Source organism: Sander lucioperca, chromosome 14, assembly GCF_008315115.2.
Source record: "Sander lucioperca isolate FBNREF2018 chromosome 14, SLUC_FBN_1.2, whole genome shotgun sequence".
Lineage (NCBI taxonomy): Eukaryota > Metazoa > Chordata > Actinopteri > Perciformes > Percidae > Sander > Sander lucioperca.
In genome coordinates, this window is record NC_050186.1 from 5,517,966 (window position 1) to 5,537,624 (window position 19,659).

The 19,659-nt window shown below is 38.9% G+C and overlaps 1 protein-coding gene across 1 annotated transcript in view; it reads left to right on the plus strand.

Moving 5' to 3' along the window:
- brinp1 (bone morphogenetic protein/retinoic acid inducible neural-specific 1) overlaps positions 1–19,659 on the plus strand; it is a 118,595-nt gene that overhangs the window by 61,479 nt on the left and 37,457 nt on the right. Inside the window, exon 4 of the mRNA XM_031306573.2 lies at positions 1,076–1,245. Coding sequence (XP_031162433.1) covers positions 1,076–1,245 — 170 coding nt within the window. The remainder of the gene's footprint in view (positions 1–1,075; positions 1,246–19,659) is intronic.

A 19,659-nucleotide genomic window follows, 5' to 3' on the forward strand; every position in this document is an offset into this window, starting at 1 on the left:
AGGTTCACCCAAGTCTACATTTGAACTATCTCAGATAGGACACCACCAACAACAACGGCTCATTAGGACTGTTTGGCTTAATTATGGCGGATATTTATGCCAGCAAGACACTAAACAGATTGTTGTTGATTTAAGAGACAACAACTTGGCTATGTAAAGTATTCTTCTCTTTGGTTTAAAACCATTGTTGGTAGGAATAGAACTAGAAGTATACGAGAGAAGGAAATGGAAAATAAATAAATGTTCTAACACCTTTCCAGGCAGTGTTAGTATCACCACACAAGGGCTGTAATTTAACCATCCACAAGTCATTTTAGTCACTTAGATAAAGTAAAAAAAAAAAAGGAAAAAAAATCAGTGGCACTGTGGTTATCCTGGAACATGCCACGCAATGTCACAGTACAGATAAACAGGTACAATCTTCCTCAAGTGACTCCACACCAGCCTCCTGTACTCATTTCATTTTTACTAATTTTCTCTGCACTAATTAAATCTCTGCAATAGGTAATGTTATTGTCTATTTGTGTATTTATATTGAATTTGTCTTTTCCCTGCCTGGGGTAGCTGGTGGAAAAAAAGATACCGGATGTGATATATTTGTTCTCCATGGGATAAAATTCCTGTGGTATTGAGGTAAGAATTCTATATCACTAGACCGCTCATGGAAATAATGCCATCCCAATAGGGGTAAATTCGGGGACATTTCTGGGGATGGTGCCAGCTGGGGATGAAGCAGCAAATACAGAGACTGTTCCTGGAAAACTGGGGCATCTAGTTTCTTAAGCTAAAACTGCTTGCCTGGGTATTCAGACCTCTGACTTATCCCTCCCATTAAGAGCTCCATTGGCTGCTGAGATAAGTATGGATCGGACAATTCTCACAGATGAATATATCTGCAGTACACTCACATTATTTATTCAGTGCACTTTAAATCAAGATAATTTCTTCAATTGAGACCCTAAATACTTCACTTGCTCTCACCACAGTACATCAAGTACTTTTTTTCTCCAAAACATCCAAAGCAGTAAGTGTGTATAATCTTCATCATATTTCCATTTCCTTGTCCTACCTATAGGAGAGGAGGCATTGACTATGTACCTGGCCAAAAACAAGCTGGACAGGAAGCTTGTCAACGCTACTCAGAACGTGGAAGCCCTTCATCAGCTGGCCTCATCCTACTTCATTGACCGTGATGGCACGATGAGGAAGCTGCATGAGATCCAGATTTCCACCAATGCCATCAAGGTCGGTGCCCATTGAACGTGTACATATAATCACATATTTATTGAGTCATACTACTACTGTTCTGTGATGAAACATGGATGCACTACCTGATAAATTATATTTCTTGTGATAGGCAGTAAATAGTTTATTCATTTATGTGTATACATGCACCTGACAAACGGATTACAGAATAAATAGAAACACATGATATACCATTGATGGCTTTTTCATTAAAAACAAAAAAAAACAGCACAAGCAGTCTTTGTGAGTGCTGTCCAAAACAACCTTTATGATTAGTCCAAAAACCAGTGGGTAAGGTCAGTGAAAGATCAATTTCTCATTTCATCTCGTAAACAACAGTGGTATCCCGTGTCAACGTCACTCTCTTTGTAGAACAAACCTTCCTTCTTAGGACTTCTTCCTACAGTACCGCGCTGCTTCCACTTTTGCTAATGAGAGAAAACAGTTATTAGAAAGAGGTTATCTGAAAGAAAAACGTAAACATAGTCTTCCATCCTACACACAAACCATGTGATTTGACAGTTAGATAAACACCTACTACCACCTACTTTCACTTCCTCCAGAGACAGATGGTGGACTGTATAAAATGAAATTGCAAAGCAGAAATACATAGAAAGTGGATCCCAATGAATCTACATTAGCATAAGTTGTAAGGTAGCATCATATAGATGTGCTAGTTTCAATACACAAACTCATAAAATTAACATATTTCACAAAAGCACTCATATATAGGAGTAGGTGTGATGAAAAGAAACCAATGCAGGTGATGTGAGCAGATGGATTGTAATACATTAATTTACATACATGTCTCCGTGATTCAAATCACATACTTCCTGTATGCATATTTATCATGTAAGGGTCATATGAGCCCAGTTTTAAATAGAAAAAAATAGTAAATGTTACCACTAGGATGTGCTGAAGCTAACCATGAACATTAACAAGCAGGTCAGGACACATAGATTTAGGCATTTGAACAAATGACCTATCTGTTTTTTTTTCTGCTGAAGACTTTCCACTGAAAGTCTACTCTTTCTGTTCTGGCTGTCAGACGACTGGGGAAAAAAGATAAGCTATGTGAGTCTACTGCTTGCCAGTTGTGGTCATTCACATGTTCATTCACCCAGGGACACTGAGAAGAGGGGGCTAGGGAAAGCAATTGTAAAGTATAAATAACATCAAGTAAAAACACACAGGTCAGAGTTTTGGAATACCCCTCTCGTGTGACCATGTTCCCGTAATTAGCCCAGATGTTGATTCTTGTCTCAGGTAAAGAGGGAGGTGGTATCAGCTTGGAATAAGGTTTCGCTTTAAAACTCATGCAAATACAGTAACTAGACACAAAATGACTCTCTCTCTATGCATTATTCATAATAATAATCATTATCATAATGATAATAATGCATCCAACAATGCTTGACGTTCTACTTCCTGCCAACTGGAGTTGCCCTTGTTGTCACATTACCAAATGGCATGTACATACACAAATCAAAGTATTGTTGTCAGCTGATTATTACCCTCACTCTCATAATGTCAAAAATGTAATGACTTTTTCAGTTTTTTTCTGCATCTCTACCATAAATTGTATCAAATGCTTGCAAAAGTGGATGTACTTAAGACTTTATTTATGTATTTAAGCTTTATTTCAAGAAGAACAACAGATTAAAAACAGACATGGCCACAACAACTCCAGCCCAACATAGTTGTCTAATAGTGAATCACTCCTGTACCAAATTGGCAGGGATAAGCATTACAATTCCATGTGTATACCTGTAAAACAAATAAATACTACTGCCCAGGACAACATCCTCTGTCTACTATGACCTTGCTCATATGCACCTAGCTTGCAAGGCAATACATATGCCGAAACTAAATAAATAATTAAAGTTAGAGTGAACCTGAATGTGCAGCATTGCTTCTGGGATGTTTTTTTGTGTGAAGATGTCAACTTGATTAACAAGTCAGCAGTTCAGCAGCAGGGACTGTTTGCTTCTATTATGTTTCCAGTATAGCCGTAGGATCCGAGATAACCCAGAGGAACCAAGTGTTGATTACTGACTGTGAAATGCATTAGTGTAATCTAGTATTATTCCACCCATCTATGTTTACTTAAAAGTAAATGTGCCAAATATATCAAAACACACAATATGTCTACAGCTGTATAGTGACAAAAAACAACATACTCACTATGCAAATGTCATTTGCTCCAATTGTTCTCTTTTAACATTTGCCATCCTGACTACAGTATGTTGGTGTGCACTTTTGCTACAATGAAACCACTACTGTGCTGTGGATGAAAGAATTGAAAACGTAACTTTATGAACTTCACTACCTCACACTCAATAACACAATATTCAGGAATGGACAATAAGACAGTTGTGCAGTATTATTATTATTTTTTTTTAAACGAGTAGGTAGGAAAGAATATATTAAAGCACACACAGTTGAAGCCTCAGTAGAGAAGCTTTGTGTTGATATGGAAACAGAATCAGAAAACAGCCAACAAAGCTGCAGGTGGAATTGTGTTACCTGCCACAGTCAAATGCCACAGTCAAATTTTACCTAGACTAGCTGGTGTTAATTTCAAGCCCTAGTGAGCATGATCATTTTGACTTCTCTGGTTTTCTCTTTTCTGGGTCTGTAATGACACAATTCTTAGCAGAAAGCAGATTCCAGATGCGAAAATTGGCTGCACCACAGAATATTGGAATGCCACGTGACTAGACTTTTATACTGCAACAGTGCATCACTTCCTGTAACTACGAAGACCATCTAAACTTTAAAACGCAAGTCTGACTTTGGACTGAGAGATTTGGCATTCTGCACCCTCATTTGATATGTGCTGTTAATTATGACATGGGACAATGTCTCAATTTATCTACGGACCTCCTGAGGTACCCCTTGTGAGTGCCTATAGACCACGATGTGTGGGCCACTGTCTTACTAGATGAATCCCACACTTAGAGCGACACAATTGCAATTGAGATTTGTACATCAACAAGGGTGTAGGTTTTACATTTCGTCATATGAGCTGGATGACATTTTGTATCATGTTGTTAAACATCTGATGTAATTTGACATATCTGATCTGGTGACTGCGACTTTTATATAGTTGAGATGGTGCAGGACAAGAATGTTGGTATTTTCACACTTAGCATCAGCATAAAAAAATACCATTTCAGTGTGAATATGGCAATAATGCTACTAAAGTCTCATCCATAAATGCATGTTGGCTGCTTGAAGTTGTTATTTTTCATTCGATTAAATTCAGCTGTCTGGGAGCAACAGTTTTACTAATTTCAAAAAAGAAACACACTATGAAAGCAAAGTGCAGTTACAGAACTCTAATCCATTGTGGCTAGCTTATTTAAATCATGCACAATCAGCACCAGGCTGTTGCAAAATAACAAGCCAAACTGCCTGGTTATTTTATGGTATTCTACCCAAACTGCTAGTTTTTCTCTGTGCAGATCAGCAGGAGTATAGGCATCCTGGAGGCATATTGGACACACACGGACTACAGAGATCCATAAAAACTAATTTAAACTTATCGCTCCTCTCTACATCACCAAACATCCTCAGGACTGCCCATTCTGCCAATCCTCTTTCCTCTTTCCATCACGGGCAACGGCACGCTCAATGCCCTTCTTGCCAGTGGGTCTGGCAAGAGTAGCATTAATAAAATGCATTTTTATTGCAATGACAGAACTACATTTGATAGTGATGAAATAGGAAACAAGTTGCACAACTGTTAAAAGTATGAATTGAGCAAATGTTTGGGGATTGTTTTAAATAAAATTGAAGTAGTGAAAGAAAAACAAAATTTACGGTACTGTAGGACGATGCATTTTATTTCTTCACAAGGATTTATGGGCTTCCTCTGTAGTCTTGGATTAGTGTTGAAATTTTCCATAAGTCTGAAACTCCCACAGCTGCTGCCATGCAAATGTGCCTCGCACCTGCACAAAAACCTCCAAACCAACTCTCCCGCTACACCCACCAATGCTCTACCTCCCTGTCTTCATTCAAGGAGCACCTTCCTAGCTTTTTGTTGTTATGAGTGACAAGTGGATTAAGGGGCTCTGGCAGATGAGACTCCAGGTAGCAGGAAGTCAACCATGACAAAATTAAGCAGACCTGACAGTGGCTGCTGAGTCAGTTTCTGAGGAAAGGAAAGCAGGAGGTGTTGAGAGGAGAGAGTATCCATAGGCCTACAGCACGCACACACACACACACACACACACACACACACACACACACACACAAAGTTACTACAAAGCTGAGTGGACTGCATGTCTGCTGATCAAGACCGATAGACCTGAAGCATATGTCAAGAGGTGAGGCGTTGTCTGAGTTTGGAAAGGGCTACGGATGGATTGGTGATTGAGTGAATTAATGAGTTAGTCAATGGGAATGCAGGCATGCAATATAGCTTTCATCTATCAGGTATTAGCATCCTCTGAGAGTTAGTAATGACTTGTTTGAAACTCACAATGAATGTCTCTTACTCTTCTAACAGGATGAAATAGCAGTTTAATAGATTTGCTCTACCAAGTCAAACAAACATGCCTGTGTACACATAGGGCATGAAGTCGATAATGTACAGTGGGAATGGCTGCACACTTATCGTGTTTGGTGTTTCTGTTTAGTATAGTTCCAGTAACTCTGTATTCTTAATATATGTTTACATGCTATGCATATTTTGTCATCATGATTGTATATACTGTAATTTCATTATGTTGGTTATTCTATGCATGTCTGCCCTTCCAGTGAGAGAGATCCCTCCTCAGTTGCTCTTCCTTAGGTTTCTTCCATTTCCCTATTAAGTTGATTTTTTGGGGAGTTTTTTTTTTAATCTGAATTGAGGGTCTAAGGACAGAGGGTGTCATATGTTGTACAGATTGTAAACCCCCTTTAGGTAAATTTGGGATATTGGGCTATATAAATAAAAGTAACTTGTTGATGATGTCTTACATTAAGTTCAAGGTTTTCCACATTTTCTGTGTTTAATGATGCCCACTTCTAGGCTTAATTATGCATAGTGCTCATCTTCCTCAGGGGCCCTGAAAAAATTGCTCTGTGGCATGATAAGTGCCTTAAAATTAGTACTAAATTGTTATATAATCCTAAATTCCTGTTTTATAGAGGGGCCAGTGTCAAAATCAAATGAAATTACCACAAACTAATTAACATAAAGCAAACTAAGGAGTGAGTATTGATAGCTGAATCAGAATCTGTCATAATCATTGGTAAAAAAAGAAATTATGAATACACCGAAGTAACTCGAATAATTCGATTACTAAAAATCCTCGATGCAAAATTCTTTGCCTCGAAGCTTCGTTTAATCAATGTAACTAACGTTGTACAGCACACTGTGTTTCCACATGGATGATAATTACTAGCGCACAACGGGCTGACGCTGGACACAAGACTGACGGCGCAGATTAGCGAAAATAGTGAGGGGTTAAGAGAAGAGAGCGGCAAGAGAAAACAACAGAAAGTTTGGGATCATTTTAAGCTGCAAACATGCTGCTACATCATCTCTGTAGAAAACATCCAGTCTACTCATCCATTCCATGGAACGAACCTGACACAAGGTAGCTAATTAATGTCTGCTGCTCTCGTCCACCGCGCTGTTTTCCACAACTAGCCTACAGCATGCTACTCTGCATATAGCGATGTTTTACAAACAAGCTAAAACGAAAGCTCCCGGTTTGTAATCTAACTTTCTATTAGTTTGCTACTAATCTTGACATTTTGACAAATTTCTGTAAACTTAGCTGCTGCCAGAGACAAACCAGCCCCTCCCCCCTGGAGCATGGCTACCTAATATGCACGTGAATGATGTCACCGGACCATGCCGGTGATGTCTGCATTCTTTATTCTTTCTCCTCACTTAGTAGTATTAGCCTTCTTAAAATGTGTCCCCCTGAACAGTGTAGTTGAATAGCCCTGCTGTAAGATTTTTACAGTCACATTTACCTGGGCTTGGTGAACAGCTCTTTTGCATATCCAGTGCAAAGAGCCAGAGGCAAGAAGGGGAAGGGGGCAAAAAAGATTTACATTTACATCAAAAAATTTACTTTTGCCAACAGAATAAGGGGCTTGGTGGCCCATGTGGCCCATGCTTAAAATATTAGCATCTATCCCTGTTATTGTATGCAATTTAGGCAATAAAAAAGGTTGCTTTTTCAGAAAAAAGGAAACCTCTTTTGTATAGTTGCTATTGCTGTTTACTGTAAAGCAAAATTATTTCTTATCCGGTTACTTGATTAATCGATGAAATAATCCATAGAATACTTGATTCCTAAAATAATCGATAGCTGCAGCACTACACCGAAGGCTTAATATGTCCCCAAACACAATTCAAGGGTGCAAACATACTGTACTACACAACATTTTTTTTTCTTTGTGCAATTTTGGTGAATACAGGCAGAATAGTAAATGTGGAAAATGTGAAATAGGGATAAATACATTGTTTAGGAATATATTATCAGAGGATAGAGTTGGCGCAGCCTTCAGTAATGGCCAATCACATTAACTCTTCTCATCCTATTTAAAAGCAGCAGACAATATTGTAATAGGCTGGGGTTCGAGTCCAGGGCACCTTCTCCCCAAAGAAAACTGTCCCCTGTCCTATTCTATAATTTGCATACAACTTGAGAATAATATGCTATGAGTCTATCCTTCAATTTTCTCGACAGCTGTTCATCCAATCGACTTCACACTGTATTGCTGAAGACCCAAAGAAGTGCAGTGTCGAGTGCATGCTCCTGAGATCTACGGGAGCATTTATTAGCAGTATGTTATGCACACACTGTGTAGTGTATTGAGAGGGGACCCTTATTAACTGTTGAACCGCCAAATGGCATGCAGGGTACAGCTCGCTCTCCGTCGCTCGCTACAGTACATTCAACAACAGAGGAAGAAAGAGAGAATGCAGATTTTACATTGTAGAAAAGTCAAACATTTCAAACATCATTGCATCAGCAACCTAACTTTCGGAATGAACCTTCCCGGATTTAGCTTGTTCCCAAATAGGTAGCTGACACGTATACTCTAGCATGGGTAGGGGACACAACTATGTCATGTGTATTGCTTAGGAACCAAGGAAGCGCAGTGTGTGAATTTGTTTGGATCAGTGGTTCTCGAGACAGCCATATGGCCCGTTCTGCACAGGCATGTTTTAAACATGCACTGCACTAGCCCCTCAAAATACAGGCGCTATATTGATGCACATATAGTACTGTGTAATCATTATGTTTACAGATACCATCATCAGGAGAATTTAACACAAAATATTGTTGATAAAAACTGCGGCAGATCATGTGTAACTAGATTTGTGGAAATATAAAATACCTTTAATTTGATTTCATTTTTAAATACTCTTAAAATGTGCATGATTGTTAGATATACCATCACCAAAAATCATCTAAGGCTGAACTTGCGTTCTGGTATCTGTCGAATATAAATGAAGGCAGCATACATTGCAGTTCTCCAGTCACGTTGCCAGCAGACAGAGAGTGATCAGAATGTGCAGAGGAAGCAAAGTCCAGCAGAAGACAGGGATCTATATACACGGAGAACAAGGGCTTTGCTCCTCCAATATTGATTCAGTAGGGCTGTGAGACCTGCTTTGGAGTGCAAACTTACAATCAGGATGAAGAACACGTGTCAATACAGCAGAAATGTTTTAGATATTTCCTGTCTGCAAGTAAGCAGGTTGAAAGCCAGGTCATGGAAATATTGGCCTCATGATTAGCTCATTTACCAGCTTTCTTAATATGTTTACTTGTTCAGCCACTTGATTTGTAGCATTTTGCATACATACAGTTAACACACACATAAATGCTTTTTTTCAATTTTTGAATATCTTTAATTTATTTTGAAAAATGAACATTTAAAGTTTAAAGTAGTTTAAATGTATGATTATTACATTCAGTACTCGCAATGTAAAAAATTATAATAATAGTAATAAAAAAAATGAAGAAGAAGAATCTTAAAACCAAAATATATTAAAGGAAGCATTGTACTATTTTTATGAATCCGTGCCAATATTCAGCTTTTCTTTTACTTAATCCCCTAAGGGTTAATGGGAGAAGAGTCTTCTTTTATTCAGTATTTCTGTATGCCCAGAAATTAATGAGAAAATGTATGCAAATGGCATAATGAAAACTTCCTACTGATGCAATGAATAAAACTGCTGATTATGTGATATTTTTCTCCTGACACTAAATGCATTGAAATATGTATGTTCTCTTCTATCAAAAATAGATTTCCAGCAATGATAATTATCAGCCTGAGGCAAATATTGTGTCATATATTAAATATTATTAGTATTATTATTATTACTATTTTTTAACTTTAACATTAGATTATTAAAAGATCCCAAAATCACAAATGACTTATGAACTGTAGACCAATTACAATTACTGGTTGAACAAGAATGATGCTTTTAGTGATAATGTCTTACTTCTGTTAGGTTAGATCACACAAACAAACTAGTAGTACAATACTGATACCCCCATCACAGCTTGAACTGAGAACCAATGAGAACAACATCATACCTTGCTGATAGAAACAAATGTCATGTGGTTGTTTGTCTTTGTGTGGCTGAACCTGATTGCTGCAATACTGATACCCCCATCACAGCTTGAACTGAATACCTAAAACATTGGATTAAAAAAAAGTACTAAATCTAAATGACTAAATTGTATTAGGAACTACGCCTGCAAATCAATACCTTTTCATAGCTTCTTAATGCCTGTCTCTTGAGCTGTGTAAGATTTCTTCATGCACTGTCTACAACAAGTTACAAAAGAGGGGACTTCAATAGCAAACCAACAAACAGATGCGGTCAGAAAACCTTGTTGATTAAACCCTTGTTACCCAGGGAGCACCCATTAGCCAATCGATCAGCAAAAGTCCCTTTTGAAAAGTAGTTTTACATTACGCCAACCACACTTGCATTTGATTTTGAAAGGGGGGAAAAGGCTTTAATTTGAGATGGCTGCATATTGTGCAGATGTCAGGGACAAGCTGGTGGATACCCCCTCCCTTTAACAAAATGTCCTAAATGGTTCGCCGCCAACTTTTGTTTGGCTCGTCGCCTGATATCACAGAACTGTTTCCTATGATGGATAGCAGTTGTCCTAGAACCAAAACAGACTAGTAAACAAATGTGATATCCTCCTCTGAGAAAATGTAACATCGAGTTTGGTTGCTTATAGCATGTGGAAAATTCACATATAGTATGGCAAATCTGAAACCACTACAACGTGGTATTGAAGAGTAAAGTGTGATTTATGGTTCTGCCGAGGCTCCACACAGAGCTTTCGCCGTAGCCTACGTAAGTGGCCAGAAGTTTATACTTGTGCGTTGGTGTGTGCGTCGATCTCTGGTAGAGCGAATGAGAGAGTGACGGCGATTTACTTCGGAACGAGTACCGACTCTAGAGTCATAGTGAGAGAAAAAAAGTGTCTCACCTGTGCTTTCTGACCATGGTGGGAACTCGTAGCAGGAAAAGTGAATTCACTCTTTGATTTCATGTTGTTTATGGAGAAAGAGAACCTACCAACCCACAGCCGAGCGACGTGCGTCGCACGGATGTGTAGTTAAATTTTCCGAGAGGTGCACGTCAGGCTACGGCATAGGGTCCGTGTCTCCACGTACCTACGCACGTAGCCACGGCATAGATTTTACGCAGAAGCATAAATCCTGCTTAAGAACCACACCAGCATCTAACTTGAACCAAGTGTAATTTGCAGGTATCTTTACATGTTGTTTAATGTGTTGCAGCTGAGCAGCTAATTAGCTATCTAACCTGCAAACAGAAGTTATTACTTAATGTAAGGTTTGATTGACTGCATCGAAATAAGGTATTCATCTACATAGCCAGATACCAGAACAGTGTTCCATCTTTCATCACCAAATTAATGCTTTACTAGGGTGTACCATCATGAAACCAAAACATATAGAATATACATTTTTCCCTTTAAATGAAAATGTAAATAATTGTGTATCGGCAGTATATCAAAACAACATTTAGGCCTATCCTTTGTAAAAACAAAATTGCAAGCATAAGTCATAATCAGACTACTAATGAGGCAGCAGAACAGTATGTGAACATCAGGGCAGCCAGCAGGACATATAGCAATCAGTCTTTGATGACATCAGACATCTGTGCAGGCAGTAATGCCAAGCTTTCTCATTATAAACTCAGTTGTCTTTTTATCAGTGAGAAATACAAACAATTGTTAGATTGTTATTGGACTCCTACAGGTTGCACATGCTGTGCAAGCTGTAATGGTTTGTAATACACTTTGATAGAGTGCTATTAAGGTTGCATGTAAAATTGGTCCCTAAGGAGAACTGATTGTATTGCTCAATAAAATTCACACTAGTAATTAAAATCAGTACTAACTGAAGTGTCAGACCTGAGATATACTCTAAATGGCAAGACATAGCTTTTTCTATGTGTGCGTGTCCTTTGTGCAGGCTATATCCAATTGCTTATCACTCAATGTGTGGTCTGATAGACTACGTGCATAGTGGCTGGCTGAATTTATCAAACCTTTCATCTTTGATACCTCGTGCTGTCTCCCTGAGCCTCTGCACTGCTTAAGAGGTATTTACTACATGTGAACGTTAATCAAAACCAAGACATATCCCCACTGTGCTGCTGGCACCTTCAGCAGAATCTTTGAAGCTTTGTTATTTACCTGAGACCCACCAATCCAGAAATAGATTGGCTTAAACATGAACCTAAACCACAGCTGTGTAACGAAGACCACATAAAAGTTAGAACAAAGGTACTGTAAAGAACAAATGTACATGTTACTGAAAGGTAAATAACACAATCAGGGATGACACAAACATGTAAAACAAATTTGGTCTCTAACCTTGCCTGTTTTCATTCTCTTGTGTGAATTATGAGCTAAGCTATAGAATACATGTATACACACAGATAGACAAAAATAAAACACACACACACACACACACATTAGACCCACAGTACTAAACAAGCAGGCCTGGGGTTACGATGTAATGCGATCTTACAGCATGGGGTGGGGGGGTGGAATTCCTGATGTACATCATTTATCTCCATGAATGTATTGCAGCTCTTTTATTAAATAGAAAAAAATCACAGAAGCCATTCAACGTAGGGGTGTTATCCATTTTTATTGATTCATAAATCATAATTCAGTTCCCTCTTGTGCCAAAATCTGTATTTGTCATCATTGTCACTTCTTTCCCAGTTACACTTAACCACTGGGCTGCACAGCTCTGATGCCTTTCCCATTACTGTACCATTTTCCACTATACCTTTATTTAGTCATTCTTTAGCACGAAAACATTGTATGATGTAAAATGTGTTAATAAGAAATAAATGTAATAATAGGGCCATTGTTCTCCACATACATTAAACGTCAGAAGGGTTCTTAAAAAAATTTAAAAATAGAGCCAATACAAGAGAGGTGTCCTCCCAATGAGAACAACATCATACCTTGCTGATAGAAACAAATGTCATGTGGTTGTTTGTCTTTGTGTGGCTGAACCTGATTGCTGCAAGCTAGGACTCCAGTGGGGAGGGAGGGTCATTTAGGAATGAAAATAAGATACCCAATGGAGTGTTTTAATGAAAAGAAAATGTCAGTTTTACGAGCAAGTGCCATCCTGTGGGAAAGTGTGATCATTCAGGAACAAGTACGATTAGGAATCAACGCTGTGTATATACGTGCTTGCATGCTATCACGACTGCATACGAGTGTGCATGTGGCGTGCGTACTGTACATTCATTCATGCATGAAGTGTGCAACTATGCATTCCTACTGGGGAGTGTGCTTACTGCATCCCTCACAAGGTCACCTATCCATACAGTTACTCTGATTTACACCAGCGCTCAATATGTATATGTCCTGATGATGCTGCAGTGCTGTGGGTGGTGGTGTACCAGCTACATCCATACTATCCTATTTCTAACAGTCCAGTCATGTAAGTCTCATGTGAAATGGGAAAGGGAAATTTAACGTGTATACAATATGACCTAGATTTGTGTCGACTGCGCTAGCTAAGTTTGGAGCAGTTTACATCTAATTTGCATTCGCCACAAGCAAGCATGATAGATTTTCTATGCACTGTTGCTTGAGTTGTGCACTTGAGCGTGCCATAGTTATAATTAGAAATGCCCCAAAGTTGATCATTTTCTCAGTATCATTTAAAACAAATGAGTCACATTAAAAATGGCTTTTACAGACACATGAAGTGTTTTCGAAAGAATGCTCATTTAAATATTCACACAAGGAATTCAATAGATATATAAGAGAAATGTGCTATTACATGTGTTCCTCAAATATGGTTGCATCGTCCCATTAATGTGACTTACAGTAACACTGTAGCCACATGTAATATGATGATGAACAAAAATGTCCTCAGAGATCTTCCACTATCAGGCTTTGAGAATTACTGAGGAGCAAGTCTCTTCATTTCTATGTATCCAGAAATAGCAAGTCATTAAGAGAGTAGCAGGTGATGGGCATATTAGGAAGGCTCAGCAGAGGCAATGTGTAATGAAGAAAGTTCAACCTTACAGTATTCTTCCCTGTCCCACTCACCCATCTCATTGCCTTCATCCCTTGTTTTCCTTATCTTGCATAGCTTCAAACCACCTTTTTATTCTTCTTGGTCTTTCAAGTTGGAATGCAACTTGGAGACACGGTACAATGTGAGCTTTGCTGTCTAAGAAATATACTCCTCTCAGTATGGTTTGAAAAACAGAAGTGAGTACACACTGTTCCCTTGACAAGTTACAGGAATTGGAGAAATAATAAGAGCTCCATATGCTGTGATAATTTTAATGAACTTGAAGGAAAGTGGTTTTATTGCACAACTGAGACAGTCGATACACATCCAAGGGTGATATCTAATGCATACGATTTATCCTCCTCTTCCATTCTCTCAATGCTACAATGCTAATGTAAAGCTAATACTTATTAAAGGAGAACTCCGGGCAATTTTTACGTTAATCGGTCTAATCGGTGGTAGCAACACGGAGCTGCTGCAGCTAATGCCGAGAGCTCCCAGTTAGCTAAAACAGCAGTTTTGGGGGCATAACATAAAGAGTGCCTTTGTGCCTCTTAACAGACACAAAATGCAATTAAAATGTCTGTGCAACATGAACAGGGCCCTTACATGACAACAAGATGCGTTTTCAACTCAGACATTGTTTAAATTCACCTACCCTGTTAGCTGCTAGCTGCCGTCTTGGATGAGTGAGTGTGTTCAACCAGGCTTCGGTAATAATCATCAAGCAGCAGTTCCCTGTGTATTTGTAGCATATATATCCATTTTGTGAGCGAGCCATCTGGCATTGGTGAATATAGGAGTCTCGACAGTGGCGAACTGTGTATTAGTTGCCTTAGCCAGGCTAGCAGGCCGACCGGCATCCTTCTACTTCCTCCTCGCCTTCCCCGCCTGCCGCGGCCGACAACAATCCATGGGCGCCTGCTGGTCTGGTGGATCTTAAAATTAATTCTCAATCACTCGAATTTGGCACAAGGAAGTCCTACGACATTTATTTTAAAATTGATGTTCTGAGAGGCCTTCAATTATCCCTGATAATTCACAGCGCTCAAAGATAATGTAAGTCTGTTTTGCAATTACTGTCTGTAAGAATATTTGCTTCGCTTGGTGTAATAATAGCATGCATTTTTGGCCTTATAACTCCCAAACCGTACATCGCACATTGAAAATACACATATCCACGCATTCCCTGAATTCAGCTGAATCTCCTGATATAGTCCACGCCCATTTCTGCCTAGACTTTTATGTGCGAAAAATCGCGATTTATCGTAAACCTACTTTTTCTAACTCCTCCTAGACCGTGCGACCGATCTGCACAAAACTTGGTACATAGCATCTCCAGACCGACCTGACAAAAAGTTATCAAAAGATTTTTACGAAAATTGGCCACTAGGGGGCGCTACAAGTCCCAAAAGTTTATATCTCATTAAAGGCTCATCCGATTTTTACGAAATTTTGAGGGTATCATCTAGGGCCACTTCTGAGGCCACGCCTACAGTGGGGTACTGATTTGTCAAAGTGGGTGTGGCCTATGGGACCCAGGTTTGGATTCACCACTTACACTAATGTGAGCAACTTCAAATTTACATTGTAGATGTAGAATGGTTCATGGACCTCACCTACCAAATACTATATGATATATATGCGATATAATGATGTCAAATGTCTTTTTGCCTATAACTCCCACATTACACATCGCACATTAGAATCCCTTACATCCACGTGTTCCTTGAATCGAGCTGAATCTGAGGATATAGGCCACGCCCATTTCCGCTAAGAAGTCTTTTCGCAATATTGCGTAATGCGCAAAACCAACTTTTTCAAACTCCTCCTAGGCCTGCGACCGATCTGCACGAAACCTGGTGCGTAGCATCTCCAGATGAACCTGACCAAAAGTTATCAAAAGAATTTTGCTACGTTAAACTATGCATAATTTACAACCAAACTAATTTTCGTAGCTAGCCACAAAACACAAACTTAAGCATATCTCGGCCAAATTAATAGTTATCAGAGCAAAACTTGGTATTATTGTTCGACATCCCACCTTGAGCCTCTGTACCAAACTTGGTGAGGATCGGCCATTAGGGGGTGCTATAATGAACATAGACGCGTTTTGGCAAATAATGTATTTAAATGGGAAATTTGCAATGGCAATATCTCTGCCGCAGTAAATGCTATAATCACAAAACAGATTATTCAACGTCCCACTTCGATGATCTGTACCAAATTTGGCGAAAATCAGCCAGTAGATGGCGCTATAATCAATGTTTATACGTTTTGGCAGATAACTCACTGCATGCAAATGGGACAATTTCGATTGCAATTTCTTTGCCGTAGTAATTGCTATAAACACGAAACTTGTGATGCTCGTTTGGCATGCCGCTCTGAGGCTCTTTACCAAATTTAGCGCAGATCGGCCATTAGAGGGCTCTATAGTCAACGTAGACCAGTTTTGGCCCTTTTACTCAATCAATGTTAATGGGATATTTGCAACAGCAACGTAACGCAGATCTTGTGGCTCATGCCCTCGACATTTCCTGACATTTGCCTCCCCACCGTCCCGCTTTGGGTCCCGCTTTGGGTCCCGCTTTTGGTCCCGCTTTGGGTCCCGCTTTGGGTCCCGCTTTGGGTCCCGCTTTCGCGCGCTCCCCAGGTCGGGGGCGACTGGCGCCGGGAGGCTTGGACCCCGTCATAACTACTTGCCGTTCTAGTTAGATTTTTAATTGGTGCTTAACTAAATACAGGTGCATCATAAATGTCAACTCAAGTGAATAGGCCTGTGTGCATAAAAACACAGTCCTGGCATCAGTTGTAAGGTAAATAAAGTATATAGTACATGCAGTATGTTGTTTGCTACAGGTGCCTACTTAGAGTGGATCAACTAAGCCAGTAAACTGATAAATAAGCATTGAGTAACATGTATAATATACTTGAGGTCAAAATACTTAGCTTGCATACATAGCAACTGATGATGCATGTAACTGACAGAGACAAGCTCATATTGGATTCATTTCAATATGAAAAGAAAGAGGCAAAGTAACAGACACACACATGTCCAGCACCCACATATTCAACCTACACACTCCTGATATACAGTACTGCAGCTGCATTGCATGTATCTCACCAGGATGATTTTTGCATTTTAAAAAACAAAGAAGTTTGCTCACACAGGATAAACTTTTCCAACATTTGGGGCTTGGGGAATAGTACATGAACATTTGGTTTGCCAACAGAAAATATAGAAACAGAAGAAACTTAGGATCTCATGTGCATCATCTCTTATTTACTTGCTTAGATGATTTTCTTGATGACAGATGACAATTACAGAGGATGTTCCAGAACGGTGGTTTCTGACTGTGGGCTGTGATACAGTCCTGGCCCGGTGGGATTCCACTGTTGTGTTCTGCTTAATAATCCAAATCCTCTAAGTCCCCCTCGGCCCACTTCAGTCCTTTTGATTGCTCCTTGTATTTTTATTGCGTTATACTCCATTTTCATAATCTGGTGCACAGCACTCTTATGGTGTGTGCTGGAGAGAATGAAAAGAGAGAGCCAAACAAGTGCTGCATACTGTCCTCCTAAAGTCATTCAGATTACAAGGGTCAGTCTCTAATCCATAAAGCTGGGTACATCTGCTCCAAACTTGGAATAATAATTCTTGAAGAAAAATTACTGTATGGTAAACTGACTGTAGCAAGCTGTGCTCATGTTTATGCACATCCATTGGAGTGTGTGATTTGTGTGTAACTATTAATGTAAATGTGCCTGAGCTAGCTTGTGCCACCTGGGAAGATGTCCGTTGACGACAGAGGACAGATATTCACTTTGCTCAGTCACCATGGATCATGCAACACAACCTTTGTAAGGAAGTAATTTATTCAGCGACAGGCACAACAAAAAGGAAGGAAAAAGAGCACCGTCAGCAGCCATCAAGATGGTAGAGTGTGATAGGCAAGTTTAGCTCTGTAATCAATCTGCACATGAACTTTATGCAAGGCCATGAAGTGCATTTCAAAGTCCATTGCTTGGCTGGAAGGAAATAAAGAAGGGAACACGATTGGAAATTGTGAACCAGTTAGATAAAAAAAAAAAAACTCATGGTCATTCATGTCTCACAAACAGTTTTAACAGTCAAACACAATTGGATATGTGTAGATACATGTTAAATTGTGTTTCGAGTAAAATTGAACTGACATAGGCCTCTGTAGTAAACATTACAAACACATTTAGTTTATTAGCAACACAAGATTGGTTTTCAATTTTTACAACCAGGTGAAATTAGTTAATTTGTGCGAACCAAAGTGGACTAAAATACATTGGAGTGGCGTGTGTTGTTTGTGTACCATTCATATAAGTTACTGATATTTTAAAACACAGCTAAACATAATGTGATTTCACGTTTTCTTTACACCCAAGCAGCCTTCAGATAAATCCAAACAGATTTACCGTACCAGACCCCACCTTACACAGAGGGTAAAATCTTTTACAAAAATATAATCTAAAACTAAAGTAAACATCTTTAAATGTGACTTTAGGTTATTGTATTAACGTCTCACATAGGGAGCACGACATGTTTGCAGAACCGATTGAAAAATGCATTATGCACTAAACATTATAACTTATTTGCCTTAATATCCTGTTCTGTGCTATTTGGTTTGCATTATTCTTTCAGGATGTAAACATGAGGGTTTTTATTAGTTCAGTGCAAATTGCACAGGGGCAACATTATTCAAGAGTACTGGTTGCAAAAAGACATTACACTGACCTTAACAAATAGTATTTTTTATAGTTCATAACATCACAATATTATTGTGAAATATTTCTATAACCAATGTTTCTCTGTCACTCCATATTGATATTAATTACTAGTCATTAAACTTCATTTGTTTTCAACAAATGGACATAAAAAATGCAACTACAATGCAACAGTAACACACTGTCTATACTGATAGTGCCAATTTACCACCCAGAGATGAAAAGATTTATAATGATGAAATCATGCAGTACATACATACACATACATACTGGCATGTGTCCTAGGATGATGAAAATTAGCAAAACATATTAAAAGCAAAATATTGCATACTTAGATATATAGTTCTCCAGAGTCTGTCCCTATCTGTCTCCCCATGATTTTGCATCCCCAATAGCCTGATGCCAACGGTAAGATATACATCTGTCTAATTTCTTGCTTGTCAGCCCACCATCTGGTGCAGCATCAACATTAAAGACAGGGAAAATGGTATCACACTGTCATTCACACACACACACACACACACACACACACACACACACACACACACTGTACATACACTGGTGTAGAATGCATAAGTTACTTAGGCCATAGGTGGTGGATATCTATCAAACATTGGTCATTCCCATCAATATAAAAGCCCTTTCTCAATACACCAATTCACTTTTAACCACATTTCAGTGATTAGTTCCAAGTACAAGTATAGCTGGTCAATTTTTGGTGTTAGTATAAAGGGGTTGTTTAACAGCTGATATGCCAAGAGCACAATGGGTTACAATAACCAACATATTGGAAACTCATTGGCCTTGTCCAAATTGGCCCCACTCCCAATCCTGTGGATCATCTTGGAACACCCTCCAACTGTATCCTATCCCTCTAATCGTATTAGTATAATAATTCTATACAAAGCTTAAAATGTTTTTTTAAAACATATTCTTCAGGAACATTATGTGGTTCTAACGTGGTACAGATTTACTTCTACAATTATCTTCTAAGTTAATATTGGACTTATATTTGAATGCTATGATATACTGACATATTAATGATAATATGTCAGTGCTGTGTTCACAGCTTGTTTCCGC